Source organism: Eleutherodactylus coqui, chromosome 4 (assembly GCF_035609145.1).
Source record: "Eleutherodactylus coqui strain aEleCoq1 chromosome 4, aEleCoq1.hap1, whole genome shotgun sequence".
Taxonomy (NCBI): domain Eukaryota; kingdom Metazoa; phylum Chordata; class Amphibia; order Anura; family Eleutherodactylidae; genus Eleutherodactylus; species Eleutherodactylus coqui.
In genome coordinates, this window is record NC_089840.1 from 244,507,723 (window position 1) to 244,523,750 (window position 16,028).

The window sequence follows — 16,028 nt, forward strand, 5'->3', positions numbered from 1 at the left end:
CTAATCTTGGAGAACACAAATCTGTATTGAGTCTTCATCTTCTTTAACACTTTTTTTTTTTTTGTTTCTTTTTAAAGGTCTGTACGAAAACAATAGTAACAAATGCCAATCCAGAATGGAACCAGGCCATCAATCTTCAAGATAATACATGGAGATGTACTTGTGTCTTGCAGTTTCCCTCAATGTGTGAGAACATAAGACTCACTGTATACGACTGGTAAGTGACTGTTGGCTCCATGGAGGTGGAAGAGTATGGAAAATGATTTCTAAGGATTTGTATTGCAGGCACAGCTCTCATTTAATTCAATGGAAGCTGTGCCTGCAGTACAACCCGAGCCGCTGCACTATGGACAGCGCGATCTTCTTACTGCGCTGCCTATGCTGATAACGGGCCTAGCTGGAATTAGCTGATCGGTTGAAATCCTGAGCGGCAGACCCTTGACCCTCATCTAAAGTCCCGGATATCCCCTTTTAAGGCGTATTATGTAGTACTTTTATTTTCCCTTTTGTTTTTATTTCAGCTCCATTTTATATTAGCTTTAACTATTACTTTTATATTCTACTATTACTTCTTGCCATCCTTGCTTTTTTGTCGCTGCTCCCTTTTTCTTTTTCTTTTTTTGTCCATTTATGATGGTGTAATCTTGATCCCTTCCATTTTATAACTTTTGAATGCATTATATCTCTGTTTAGGGATAGACTCACCAAGAATGATGCAATTGGAACTACTATTCTCAGTCTGTCTAAAATTGCTTCATCTGGTGGTGAACTGGAAGGTGAGACAATAATCCTCCAATTAGACCAATTAAATTGCTGTAATCATGTGATTAATAGAATTATAATCCTTGTGTCAATCCATAACAAGTGAACGACTATGAAATACTTTGTGTTGAGTCTCTTTTTAAAATCCTATCTAGGTTTATTCTGTTTTGTCAGTCCTATTTCTAGATCGGTAACATTGTGTCGTGTTCGGCATTCAAAAATCTTTGTACAACCAGATTAGACCCGATTTACACTAGCATTAAGCTAGAACTATGGCAGACAGATGACATTGGGGATGCACTCTATGCATGGAATACAAATCCTAAAACTATAATGGTGCCTGGTGCACATTTTATTGTTATTATGGAGTTGGTCTAAATCAAGTTGATATATAAAGTTCGGATTTGCGAGCAGTAGATTGCAGAACTTTTATTGATCAAGACAGTACATATAAAGGATAATATAAATTGTATATGCATATGGGTCAAGGATTGTGGAGGTCCCAAGGTAAATTGTGTGAGTGCTCTTTAATGTTTTTGCAATGGAGTATTAAGGTGGTCATACACATTAGATGAATGCTAATAGGGGGCGTAACAGGAGAATACATGGATTAGTTGGGCAGCAGGGTTGGGAATTAATGGGAGGCTGCAGAGAAGGATGTTTTAATACTTTAGGCTGGAGATAAGGGTACGCATCAGCGTTTTGTTGACTCGGGCTCATGGTTTCCTTTATAAACCACAAAAAGTACTGATTCCATTGGAAGGACACTTATGGTACCTAAAGGAACTCATTAACTCATTAACGTCTAATGGGTCTGATAAGGTAAGGTCCAACCTTGTGCTTTTCCCAAGACAAATATGTAGGAGTCTGCCAGGGAAGTTCCTGATTTATAGGAACAGAGCCTTGTCTCTGATGTGGAATGTTAGTAATTGTGTGTGCAATTTTTTTTTTTTCTGGGGGGGGGGGTCCTTTTTTGGGGTGGAGGAGTGGGGATAGCAATTTATTTCTTCTAGATGTTCTAATCACACTTATTTAGTTTCCCTCTTGGGAGAAGTTATTTAATATCTTGCCTTATATTGAATCATGTCCAACATGTACTTTTTAACCATTTTCTTTTTGTAATATAGACTATGAGACTACGGGAGTTGGGTCTACGGCATTGGAAGGTGTATATTGTGGTGTGATTTGATTTAATTTTGATTTTGCAACCCATTGCCCAAACTGTGGTTCCATCTGGAGACGTTAATAAAGATGTAGATTGTTTTTTAGAATTCGGCAAAAAAATATTTAGGAAATCCAGTTTGGGCACTGGACCCTGCATGACGATTGCTGCTTAAAGATACTTGCATGATCTTTCTAAGTCTTTGTCCATAACTGACTGGATCAAGTAGTGTGTAGAATCCATAGTAAAAAAAAAAGGTGTATTTGTTACCACAGCAAGCTTTTACCTTGTCTGCTCTTTTGTGCCCATCATAACTCTCCCATTTGGCCATATTATAGCACCGACACATACTCCAGATCTATCATACAAATATACTAATTCACATTTCAAATCTCCCAACATTTTTATACCAAATCTCTGCATATATTTAGCTCCACCCCACTCCAGAAGCTTACTTACACCACTTGAATGCCCTTTTATATGCAAATATACCCATCCATTTATGATCTAAAGAAATGGTGCCACAAAATTGGGACTATTGGGAGATAAGACATTCATTTTCCAGTATGTCGTGATTAAGTATGACTTTAAAATCGAAACTAGGGTTCTATTGGCTCAATTTGCTGAACACTAGTCCTGAACACTGGTGTATAACACTAAGAGCCATAAGAGTGTTTATATAGGGCTTCTATAGCTCTTAGACAGTATTATACGCTAGTGTTGGGGGTTTTGCTAAACGTTTGGTTCAAATCAAGCCGAAACTTTTTGCAAAAGTTTGCAAATTACTTACTCACTAAAAGTACTACAACTGTAACTCTTCTGATTTGTGATGAGCAAAGTCATATTTGCCAATTAACGTTTTTTTCAATTGAGTTAACTGTCTGAGTTTCAGAGACTGCAAGACATTAATGGCATATCTATAGGATTAACAAGCGAAGCATGCTCAGCTGTGGTTTTTCCTATAAGCTATAATTAAGAATGATCATGTATGCTGAGCCACCACCTCTTTGGGACTGGGGAACCAGATATTCCTGTTCTTGGTAGTGATGGGAGTTTTACAATTGGCCTCCTGTCATATATCTATCATAGGGAAACTAATAGCCAATGGCGACCTTAATCCCTTCTCTTTTGCGAGTTCATTTTCCACTTGCCCTCCCCCCAAAATTTAGAACAAACCTGCTAAGCATGAATTTATTATGTTTCCATGGGAGATGTAGATATATAAAAGTGTAATATATATATTTTTTCCTCTATCTACTTGCAAATCCAGTTCAGTCAGTGATGCCTGCTCTTATCAATGTGAACCATCCTTACTAATCAACAGCCTTTAACAATCTAACCTTAATCTAACTTTTCCCATAAATGCATTGTAAATTGTGATTTCACACAACAGAAATTCTTCCTTTCGCTCCCATATTGCCATCACAGGTGTTTTCAGGAACAGACTGGTGATATTGTGTTGACCACAAGGGATGACTAGTTTTCCATAGACTTCAGGTCTGTGTTATTGAGTTGACTTGGTGTAGGGGTGATGTAGATACGGTTTACTCTACCCTTAACTACTGACACTTTTTTTTTTTAAAGGGTTTTTTCAGGAATACACTAATCTAGCCTCAGGATAGGCCATCAATAGATGATTGGCATAGATCCTCTGTTTGTGATCCCCCACTGATCGTCTGATTGAAGAGGCTGCAGTGCTTGGGTGAGTGCTGCTGCCTCTTCTAGGGCATGTAACATAGTATGTTAGGCTAAAAAAAGAGACAATGTCCATCTAGTTCAGCCTGTTTCCCACCCCCTTGTTGATCCAGAAAAAGGCAAAAAAAAAAACAATGAGGCAGAAGCCAATTTAACCATGTGGGGGGGAAAACTCCTTCCCGACTCCATAATGGCAGTCAGAATAATCCCTGGATCAACAGTTTTAAAGTTCTTTCCTGACTCAAAGACCCGGATCAACAAACCCGCTGGTTATTTAATTTCAATATCCTGTATTAGGATAGCACTTTAGAAAGGCATCTAGTCCCCTTTTAAACTCCTCTATTGATTTTACCATCACCACATCCTCAGGCAGAGAGTTCCACAGTCTAACTGCTCTTACAGTAAAGAACCCCCTTCTATGTTGCTGATGAAACCTTCTTTCCTCTAGATGTAGAGGATGCCCTCTTGTTACAGTTGCAGTCCTGGGTATAAACAGATCATGGAAGAGATCCTTGTATTGCCTCTTAATGTATTTATACAAAGTTATTTGACCACCCCTTAGCTGTCTTTTTTCAAGGGTAAATAATCCCAATTTTGATAGTCTCTATTCCAGTCCTCTCATTCCATGTATTAGTTTAGTTGCCCTTCTTTGAACCCATTCCAGCACTGGAACCTCTTTCCTGAGCAGCGGCGTCTAGAACTGTACACCATATTCTATGTGAGGCCTGACAAGTGCCTTACATAGTGGAAGACCTCACTTTCATTGGTCACGTAGCCTGACCTCCGCTCAATTCTATTCAAGTGAAGAGTATTGCAGCTCAATCCCTTGACACAGCCAATATACCATGTACATATAGCACTGTCTGGTACGCACAGAAGCGACAGTGGTGCTCACCCAAAAGCTGCTTCAATCACCTAATTAGTGGGGATTCCAAGCAGTGGGCTTCCACTGACCAACTATTGATAACCTATCGTTGGGATATCTTATAAATGTTACTTCTGGAAAAACCCATTTAAGACCACTCCTGTACTCACTAAAAGTTGGTCATTGGCCATCACAATTTGATAAAGTTTTTATGTAGCAGAATTATGCATTTAGATGGCTGTGCCATTGCAAATTGCCCATACTTTAATATAAATGGTTACATGCACATTTAAAAGGCACTTCTTAGTTGCAGAAGATGGTATCAATGTAGTCCATATGGTCTTGGGCCACCACTGATTTATAGAATGAAGGAAGTTTGTTCCTTAGCGCCATTGAAAATATTAAACTCCACTTAGAGATCCCACTTACTGCAAATCTCTAATACAACGTTCTAAGCAAGTTGTAACATTACAGATGTAGGAAACATTAACTTTACATCTAATGTGTTATGGTAACTCTGCTACAATGCTGTAAATTGAGTTATTGTGATGTGCCAGTTGTATTAATGATTACTACATCTGTACTTAACCTATATTTGGAGTGGATTTTCCATTTTAAACCCCATATATCATAGACCTTTCTTCATTCTAAAAGCGAATGGGCACCTTTTTTGGCAATATGACCACATTTATTTTGTTTGTTGAAATTCAAATAATTGTAAAGTAGCAAAATTAAAAGTAATAATTCCATGAAATCAATTTTAAAAAGTTTGAATTTGTATCTCTACATTTTAGGAACCTTTCCACATTGCTCTATTTAATATTGCATTAGTGAATATATTCCTGAACTTACATGACTTAATGTTTAAAAGGATTCTCCGGGACTTTTACAATTGACCTCAGGATAGGTCTTCACTAATTGAATGGTAGGGGTCTGTCATTTGGGCTCCCTGGTCCCACTAACCAGTGAGGACAGCACTGTAAGCAGATGGCGCTGTTCTTATGGCAGTAGCGTGGTTTGAATGCAATGGAAGCTATGCCTGTAATACCAAACCAGGCCTTTTCAATGTTGACAGCGCTATCTGCTTCCAATGATGTTCATACCGACAGCGGGCCTGGGGATCCTGAGCAGCAGATGCCCACCAATCAATTATTGATGACCTTTCCTGAGGGTAGGTAATCAATAGTAAAAGTCCTGCAGACCCCCTTTAAAAGTGCAGGTATAACTTTAGTTTACAGTGTCTCCTACGTAAAGTGATATTTCTATTTCAGCAAATGAAGGTTATTCCTATAATAGGTTTTGCAGGCTTTTTTAAAACTTCTGTATGTATTCCTTGCTGGTTTCAAGAGCTCTGTTTGCAGTCATTGTATGGTTTGCTTCCAGTGAATGAGAATCTGTCCTAGTCTTGTGACCATCACATCAGTAACTGTACTCAGCCCTAGACTAGTGTGATGAAATGACCAGAACCAATGCTCACACCCTGGAAGGACACCTATGGTGAGCCCATTCAATGATTGCAAGCAGAGCTCCTGAAAAACCAGCAGAATTTTATATTAGGTTGCATTATAAGTCTTCGTTATACATTGCATAAGCCTTTGCTGAACCTGGAGTGCCTCCAAAACTTATTTCCTATTCAATTGTACAATGCATTCCCTGCATCTGCTCTAACTAATTCTATGCTGTTATGTTTTCATATAGCTAAGAAAAGTTCCTACCGCTTTATTCCAGTATTAACCGATTCATGTGAAGCACGTCTAAAATAACAAATATTAAAATGACTAAGTGCCAATTTGAATACCATATAATCCTGAAATGCTTCTTATTTCAGGCTGCTTTATTCTGTTCTGTACCGTAGTACCAAAAACTGCGTGTTTAGGTATAGCTTAATGAAGAAAAAGTGCAAGCAGGATAAAATGGTCTGTTCTAGAAGGGAAAACTATTCCTAAAATACAAGTTGCTGTTATGTGGGCATGGTTAGCATCTAGACATGAACTCTCTAAGGCCCCATGCCTACTAGCGTATTTTGCAAATTCACAGACCGCACATACCCCATTATAGGGCTATGAGATTATGCACATTGACGCTTTTTCACATGGACCAATGAAAATACTCATGGCATCCTGTTCCTGCCCATTTCAAGGGTTGAGAGAGAAGACCTGCCAATGCAAGTCATCGTTCTGCCTCTTCAAACATCTGATGGCACACAGACTTGTGTCCATGGGTTGTCCAATGCCAATGGCGCCTGAGCGCCTCAGATTCAACTCTAGCACATAGCCTAACTTTTAATTTTAAGTGTCCATTGCTCCCACGTTACTTTTGATAGCAGCTTGTAGTATGTTAGCAGCAATCGATATGTTGAAGGAGTTCTCTACTCTTGGGCTATTTTGTAAGGGAATGTTCCCACAGGTTTTGGTATGGATTCCACATGGAATGTTTTTTTCCACCCTGGATTTGAAATCCACATTGCAGAAAAAAGTGATCACTTAGTGTGGATCCATGCTGGAAATTCTGCATTCGGCACTTATCCAAAACTTACAGAAAGAAGCCAAATGTGCACCACCTGATTAACTGCAGGACGGGCTCAATCACTTTCTACCCTCCTAGTGGTATGCAGAAAGCCAGATTGCAATATAGAGGAGCTAAATGTTCATGTGCCAACTAATGTGCAACCACTCTACTCAATCCAAGATTGGGGGAGGAGTATGTGCACTGCACATGGCCCGAATATGCAGCCTTGTGAATGGGCCCTAATGTGAGGACATGCTTGGTCCTCCAGAGGGAAAGATTCAGGGAAAGATTCTCTTCACAGCTGCACCTCTTTTTTTTTCATTTTTGACCGACATGAAATTAGAGTTTCTTTTTTTTATTTTTGACCGACGTGAAATTAGTTTTTTTTTTTTTGTTTTTTTTTTTTAATTGGACAACCCTTTAATTAGGCAGAAAATCTTAAAAAGACTGAACACTGTAGCCCATGTAAGTCAAAACATGTCTGTTCATTGGCCCACAAAGTTGACCAGTTTCTTCCAGTAATTTATGAGCCATTCCCCACTATGCCCACTGTATAGCAGCAGCTTCTATTTTAGTAAGTTTTCCTTCACATCTCTTTTACTAATCCCAGCCTGATCTTTCCAAGCAGCAAATGATGATAAGGAGGTTGGATTCTTACCCACATTTGGACCCTGTTACCTCAACCTCTACGGGAGCCCAAGAGAATTCACTGGATTTCCTGACCCATATGAAGACCTCAACCTTGGAAAGGTAATTTGTAACAGTAATGCAATAACTAATTGCAACAGTCCTGATGTATATCCGGTTAGGACCAGAGTTGAACTGGCCCACCAAAATATCATAAAATCTTCCGGTGGGTCCAGGCTCTGACCGAATAATGAGCCCTGAATGCTCAGCAGACAGCAGTCCCATTGGGAGCAGTGTTTGGAGCCAGTCACTTGCCACTAGGGTTTATTAGACCTCACCTGAAGTTATATCCTGAGTGTGCAATAACTGTTTTCAGTGCATATAAAAGTAGATGTAAGGATTTGTTCAGTCAAGCATGTCTGACTTTGATCTATGAAAAGGTTCAATATGTCTATTTTGCATCTATTTTTTTCTAGCAATGCTTATCAATGATCTATGAAAAATGGAACAGATATGAATTTTACCATTTGCACCTCCTTTTTTTTTTCTGCTTTGCTCACCCATTGATTTGAGTGTCTGAGAACTGGCAGAGGATGCATTTTTTTATTTTTTTTTCTACATCCCATCGGTCAGTGTAAAAACAATAAATAAGGTTAAAATACATCTGAATGGTTCCATTGACTGTAATGAGCCTGTGTGCAGTCAATGGCAAATGCCCACAGCACATGGACTTGGAAATTGCTCATGTGAATAAACCCTAAATGGAGGGTGGCACCTCAAATTTTTCCTCTGCTGGACCTATGGACCACCAGTCCTAGGACAAGCTCTCTTGGTGCCCTTGACAACCTGTATATTACATACACACACGGAGAGCTATAGCGAACAGTGATATATTTGTGTCTATATGGATAGATATATTTCTTCATCTATTCCCTTAAAAGTACCCTAAGTAGGTTTAAATGCTTTGTGACATGGAATTTATTTTTGGCAGCCATTAAACGTATCATAGCTACAAGATTACTTGGTTCCTCCTACTGAGAACAGTCCCATTTTACTACAGCTCTCTAATGTTTGCAGGGAGAAGGAGTTGCTTATAGGGGAAGAATCCTTGTTGAACTGACAACCAAACTCGATGGAACAACAGCTAAAAAGATTGAGGAAATCCCGACTGATGATATTCTCGTTGTAGAGGTGAGTCTGCGATACTAAATGTGTTTATTAAATGATTTGGCAAATGGGGTATTGTTTGTTGAACCAATTTTGGGACTTGGGGAACTTGATGAGACTTGATAGGTTTGATTTTTTTTTTTGCGGTTTTTTGTTTGACTTCTTGACATCAATCCACCAAAAGAGCTTCACGTGAAACTCTAAAGTGGCATCCGGGACCTGTAGTTATACCTTGATGAGAGAGTTTTATTACAGTAGATTTTTGGAATGCTTAAGGCAATGTCAAACTGACCAAATGGTTCACTTTTTTTTTTGTTGCCCCTTAGAGGCAGAATTGCATAGCTAAAACAGACCGATGGATCTAGAACTTAGTGGGATCTACTAGGATTTTTCGGGATCTATTGCAAAATGGATCAATCTTAGATCCAGTGAAAAATGGAATCAATGATGTGTCTAAGAGCAGAAATCCTCTTCTAAAACACCTATTGCTCACCTTTAAAAATTCTCTGCTATGGCGGCCCTCTATGGTTTTTTTATTTTTTTTTTCCTATATTTGCCTCAGTGGTCTCATGCTGCACATACAAAGCCAGTGATTTTGGTTGTAGTAATCATGTGGATGTACAACCTCTGATCTCTGCGCAAAATAAACAGACTAGCTGGACCATTGATGCTGGAACTGCATGCGATTTAAAGGGGTTTTTAGTGGATTGTGTACCCACTGACAGTGCTGCAATTACACAGGGTTCGGAGTGGAAGTCATTGAAATCAATGAGAGTAGTGCCTGCAGTTACAAGCTCTGGCCACTACACGGGGTTTTGTAGTGGAAACCTCTGCTCCAACTACTGTGTAATTGCTGCACTGTCAGTGGGCGCACAATCAGCTGATTGGCTGGGGTCAGTCACTCAGGACCCCGACCGATCAACTTGATGACCTATCCTGAGTATAGGTCCTCCAATAGTATTGGGTTAAGAAATTGGGTTAAGAAATAAACCTAACATCCCTTAAGTCTGCAGAATCATGAATACAGCTCTAGGTTATGATATAAGTTGTAACTCTTGTTCAGTATGCATAATGGATGCAACGGATCAACATTTTATGTAGGACAGATCTATGTAGAATTTTTGTAAAAGTTTGTTCAAATAATTTACTGACTCTGCGTTCTCTTATACAGAAATATCAGCGCACGAGAAAGTTCAGCTTGTGCGCTGTCTTCCATTCGGCCACCATGTTGCAAGACATAGGTGAAGCCATACAATTTGAAGTCAGCATCGGCAATTATGGCAATAAATTTGACAGCACCTGTAAACCTCTCGCCTCAACAACCCAGTACAGCCGTGCAGTGTTCGATGGTATGTGTGTGATTGGTATCGCTGTGGAGCCTCTCTGACCAGGAGTCTTCACGTTGCGTCTTCTAGTTATTCTATAAAGATGGTAGTCATCAGTCTCTTACATTCATCTTTACTACACTTGCAGGTAATCTCTATTACTACCTCCCTTGGTCAATCACTAAACCTGTGGTAACGCTAACTTCCAATTGGGAAGACATTTGTCATCGACTTGACGTTGTCAATATATTGCAGGCAATGATGGAAAGGCTGGTGAGTAATTTGTATAGCTTATATCCAGAATGTCATTCGTCCCCGTGGACTGCTACCAGAAGAGATCCTATAAGTGATATAGTTTGGTCATATATAGTGTATGCGATAGATATAGATATAAATATAATATTGCTCTATATATCGGTCTCGAGATAGAGCGATGTGTATATATAATGTTGGTTGCTTATACAACTATGTAGAGGAAGGTGATATTACATGTAACCATCCAGATAAAATGCCTTTATGGACATATGAAAAGAGATGGTGGGGCCACTTGAAGTGAAAATAAAGTTAAAATGAACATATCTGAAATGATCAGTCGGGTTCTGTGCTCATCTGCATGGGGCTTTGTAAGGAAACCAATTCTGTTGCTTTTCACAGAATAATGCAGCACTATTTTTCCACATTGGAATGACTGACACCATGTTGAAACCCGACAGTCCCTATAATAAGTTGATGGGATCTCTTTGTGGCCCATGCCGATTCTGCAATTTGGCACTATACCATGGTTTCCATTGATAACAAACCGTGATGCAGATGCAAAGCAAAAGATGATTTTAATCCCTTTAGAAGGAGACTAACTCTTCAGACAACCTCTGCTCGTCTCCTAGTTTGTGATTTAGTCTCTACTTTTGTAATATATTTGCATTAAAAATGTTCTTTACCCATGTAAATCATGTTTAATGTGGCTGCCAGTAAGTGTCTCACTTCCAGCTTCTCTGCAATTGACTTTTAGGTACAGAGATTCCATAGTAACAAGGGCATGGCAGTTTCAATAGCAACAGGGGAGAGACCGTTTTTCACAGGCAGCTTCGATGCAGCCAGAGGCTGCAAGCTGACAGATCTGCAAACATTGCAATAATGATCTGCGCAGTCTCTGCCTCTTCTGCTGTTATAGTGTGAGGGAGTGGGTTTGTGTGTGAACGTACACACGTACTATAGTGAATTTTGCTAACCTTTATGGCCAGAACATCTCTAAATTCCAGAATCCTCCTGGGAAAGTAGAGGGGCGGGCCTTCAGGTACTGCCTCCCTGTTGACTGGACTAGAGACCAATGCAGCATGGGAAATAAGGGCAAGGAAGTACAGGACAGTGAACTACTTGCTAGAATGCTAGGCTTGTTAAACACTCCTTCCCTGAAAGTGGACTGCAAAGGGCAGAACAGAAAAATGGGGAAGACCACATGAAAATCAGAACTTTCGGACATGAAACAGGGCGCATACAGTACAAATGAGAGGGTAAGGAGAATGTGGTGTATTTTAGAAAACCTATTGAAAACTCAGGTGTGCTTTTAAAAGGAAAACCTAAACTTGAAACTAGTGCAGAGTGACTTGGGGAGTGGGATTCAAAAAGCTCTAGAGAGCGAATCCCTGCATTATGCCCCACCATCTCCATGCCCTATACTAGGCATACATGGTGCACCAATGTTGCCCGCAGTGCTACTTTTAATAAACTTGTGTTTACTCGTTAAAATCCTTGGTAACTTATAAGATTAGCTTCACAGTTCTAAACGAGCTGATGTACTATTTTTATTTTTATTGTCACTATGTTTTTAGCAATCCAACATCTCAGCACTAAAATCAGCAATACAAGCAAAGACTCCTGAGACGAGGCTGGCAGAAATATGGCTGAAGTTAATTGATCAGGTTATTGAAGACACAATGTATGTATTTGCATTAATATCTAGTATTGCATGTGTATGAGCTGTAGTGTTCAGCGAACTATACCAGTAGAATCCTATTTCGGGTCAAACTTTGCTCTAAACTTGGTTCAGGTTCATGCCAAACCAAGGTTGTAGCAACGTTCTACCCAAAACCGAATTCTACTGGTTCTGTTTTCTGAAGATTGGTGTTTCTGGTGTACAACACTGTTTAAGAGCCATAAAAGCCCTGTTTAACACTGATAGACCGTGTTATACACCAAATTTAGGATTGTAAGGATTTCAATTTGATATAAATGTATTATACTAGACGGCCACCTACCGAGGATCATTTACCTCCATATGTATGGGGCTATTGCCCAATAACCGTAGTTCTCTTGCTAGTGGTTCACTTGCTTGTCGTTTTGCCCTTATTGTAAGGTGTTTTTTCTCAACATGTGCTGATTAACACAGCAGCCCCTTTCAACAAGCAGTGCTGCAGTGTAAAAAATGGAGGAAATGGAAAACTGCAGCCCAAGCCTCTGATGTGACCGGAGGCAAATTTAAGAGTACCACAAATTATAACTTTGCTCTATTGTAGCAGAGCTAAAAGCAGACTGCATAGTTTAAAATACAGATTATTCATAAGTAATAGGTGACACCACAAATGAATGTATTAAAGGGGTTTTCCAGGGTTAAATTGTTGATGACCTGTTTTCATAATGGGTCATTAATAGTTGATTGGTACAGTGCCCCACTTGGGATGCCCACCGATCAGCTGACTGAAGAGGCTTCTACCTCTTCAGGCATGTGACATTGTGTCTAATTAGTTACATGACCTGAGAGCAGCTCCAGTCCTATTCAAGTGAATGGGATTGAGGTGTAATACCAGGCACAACCACTATAATGTATGGCGCTGTGTCGGGTATAGCTTGAAGTCAATCATGCTTGCCCCAGCATTGCTGTCACTTCAATCAGCTGATCTGCAGGAATCCCAAGCAGCCGATTCCTACTGATCAACTATTGATGACTTATCCTGAGGGTCATTAATAGTTTACTCCTGAGAAACCCCTTTTAAATTCCATACATGCTAGATCATTGAATGGAAACCCTATGTATAGGCAAGAAACCTGTCTCCGTTTAGTGCTGGTCACAACTGGAGGTTTGTTGCACTGTACAACTAGGCAATCTTCTGTGAGTAAAATATCTAGGTTGATACATTGTAACAAACTGTAGCTGTGTGATAGCAGGATTGGGTCAGGGCGCCGTGAGTAATTGGACAGATTTAATAATTGGGTTGTTCAACCAAAAGTATATCATCACCTATCCTGTGGATATATGATGTTTGATCACTTGGACCCCATGAATCGTGAGTCCTTAGGACAGAGCACCTCAAGTCCCCCAGGTGAATTGAATGGTGGTGCAACCAAACATTTGATCTCTCCTGTGAATAGGGGATATATGAGTCAAATCAACAGTAATGATCATGGCAACAGGGTAGAAATGTTGCTCCAGTATTAAGAAATCCTCCCTGTTTCCATTCAGTGACCGCAAACTGGCATCTGGAAAATGGAAAAAGTTGCATAACTTTTCATTATACGAGTATTAGACAGTATCGTTCTATCTTGCTATTGTCTTTGTCTATTTATCTCAATTTCTTTCCTCTTACCTGCACTTTCCTACCTGTAAATCTGCCGATGGAAGGATTCTTTCTCCTATCCATTACAAATCTCTACCGTACGAGTTGGAAGCTTAGTATGGTGATTACATGACACTTGGTATGCTTGCATGAATTCAGCTGTATCGTTAATTCTGCTATCTTGTGCATTGCACCCGTGTGCGGAGGTTTCACAGTGTCCTACTAATGTTTAGGAAACCGCTGCCTTCTCTGGAAGGGAAGTCCCATGTCACCTTGCTGGACATGCAGCTCTATAAGCTCCGACAGACTTCCCTCAAGCTGATCGGGGAGGCAGCCGTGCGGATGAGGGGCGAAGCCACTGATGTAAAGTCCACACTGACGGAAATAGAAGACTGGCTGGAAAAACTGCAACAAATTTCTGAAGAGGTCAGTAATTTACATGTTACACAGATCGCCAACTTCTAAGGAGGGAGATTCTGAAAGAAATGTGTGAAGTGGCATGCGCTAAGCAAGAACACTGTTTGAATAAACTTAAACAAGGATCGACTCTGGTTAAGTTCACAATGATAGTCCAGTCATGGTTGCTCAAGCCCAGAATTTGTCACTGCTGTCTGAATAACTGCCTTCAAATACTCACTGAAGTCCCTATGCTGACTTGCAGAAGGCCTGCTGACTGTTTTGTCTTTTAGTGATGCGCACACCTACAACCTTTTACTAAGACCGGCCTCACTTACAGTTTGTTGCTGATGAATTTCACAATGCCCTCCTTGGCCTCAATGCATCACCTTCTAAGCACTCTCCCTCTAGCCTCCACGAAGCTTCAATGCCCAGGTCCCAGTGCACCAGTCTGCCCAGGAACAGCCCCTTGAACAGCCTCCTGTAGGCTATCGCACCCTTCCAGCAGCCTCTTGGATAGTCTTACATATAGCTCTTCCACTGTCTGGGCTGAGGTTGTCTGTAAACAATTCTGTGCTGCTCTGCTACTGTGGTGCAGCCCTGTGCCCTTTTATAGGGTAACTGGAGCAACTAGAAGGTTCGGGCCAATTCTCAGTATTTTGGGGGTTAGGCTTAATGCGGGGACATCAGTGGGTCAGATGTACTCACTGCTAACAGTATAATAAACTGCACTCAGCATCCTTCCTACTATAGCCCACATTAATATGCAGCGTTAGGCCTTTGTCCGTGATCTGTGAGCCATGTTCCTTTTTTTTTCTTTTTTTTTTTTTTCTTTAAGAAATAATAGCTGCAGCATTCTATATAAATTTATAGAACAGACCTGTTACACTAAATCAATCCCTAGGAGTGCACACACTGTGTCTGTGGAGGTCGACCTCCCTCATGGTTTGTAGAGTAAAAAAGGAAGAAAGTGTTGTCTAGATATTCCCAAGTCAATCTTTGTTTGCTTGATCCATTATCACAGGGCACGTTTGCTCCAGTTGTATCCTTGTATCCTTGTCTGCAGGCTGTGACACCTATGGTCTGTGACTCCAGCGAACTTCACCCCCTATTTCTGCCTGCTGGGCAGACTCCAGCTGAATTCACCTATATAAGCTATAGACCATAAGTATACAGTCAGGAGGATGAGCTGTGATCTCCTCTGTTACAGCTGTGTGATGATTATCAGTAACGGACAGGAGATCCTGTGTCTACCTCCAGGCAGTTTTTGTGGTAGATCCAAGTAACCGCATACTACAGATTGAGTAATTGACAAGAAACTTCACATGCAAACTCGTGTAGATCTGAATTGGTCAGAGCTGAGATCACACGACAATCTCAGGAGAAAACTTCAGATAGAGAAATGACTAACTAAGGTCACACTAGCTCACGTATATGAATACTGGGTGGCCTAACACTATAATGAATTTTTTTTAAAAAATCATTAGAATGACCTCTTAAAGAATTGACTTAAAGGGGTTGTCCCGCGCCGAAACGGGTTTTTTTTTTCAACACCCCCCCCCCCCCCCCCCCCCCCCCCCCCCGTTCGGCGCGAGACAACCCCGATGCAGGGACTTAAAAAAAAAACGCTCAGCGCTTACCTGAATCCCCGCGCTCCGGTGACTTCTATACTTACCGGTTGAAGATGGCCGCCGGGATCTTCTTCCTCCGTGGACCGCAGCTCTTCTGTGCGGTCCATTGCCGATTCCAGCCTCCTGATTGGCTGGAATCGGCACGTGACGGGGCGGAGCTACACGGAGCCCCATTCAGAAAAGCAGAAGACCCGGACTGCGCAAGCGCGTCTAATTTGGCCATTCGACCATTTTAGACGGCGAAAATTAGACAGCAACCATGGAGACGAGGACGCCAGCAGCGGAGCAGGTAAGTGAAAAACTTTTTATAACTTCTGTATGGCTCATAATTAATGCACA

The 16,028-nt window shown here is 40.7% G+C and overlaps 1 protein-coding gene across 7 annotated transcripts in view; it reads left to right on the plus strand.

Annotated features, from left to right (window-relative positions):
- Positions 1-16,028, plus strand: part of MYOF (myoferlin) — a 134,426-nt gene that overhangs the window by 69,534 nt on the left and 48,864 nt on the right. For 4 of the 7 annotated variants that reach the window (XM_066600980.1, XM_066600981.1, XM_066600983.1 and 1 more), the window contains exons 14-22: positions 78-217; positions 694-776; positions 1,890-1,928; positions 7,621-7,742; positions 8,697-8,810; positions 9,958-10,135; positions 10,260-10,384; positions 11,941-12,047; positions 13,896-14,088. In XM_066600980.1, the coding sequence (XP_066457077.1) occupies positions 78-217; positions 694-776; positions 1,890-1,928; positions 7,621-7,742; positions 8,697-8,810; positions 9,958-10,135; positions 10,260-10,384; positions 11,941-12,047; positions 13,896-14,088 (1,101 nt within the window). The remainder of the gene's footprint in view (positions 1-77; positions 218-693; positions 777-1,889; positions 1,929-7,620; positions 7,743-8,696; positions 8,811-9,957; positions 10,136-10,259; positions 10,385-11,940; positions 12,048-13,895; positions 14,089-16,028) is intronic. The other 3 variants (XM_066600982.1, XM_066600985.1, XM_066600986.1) reach the window with 1 other exon arrangement.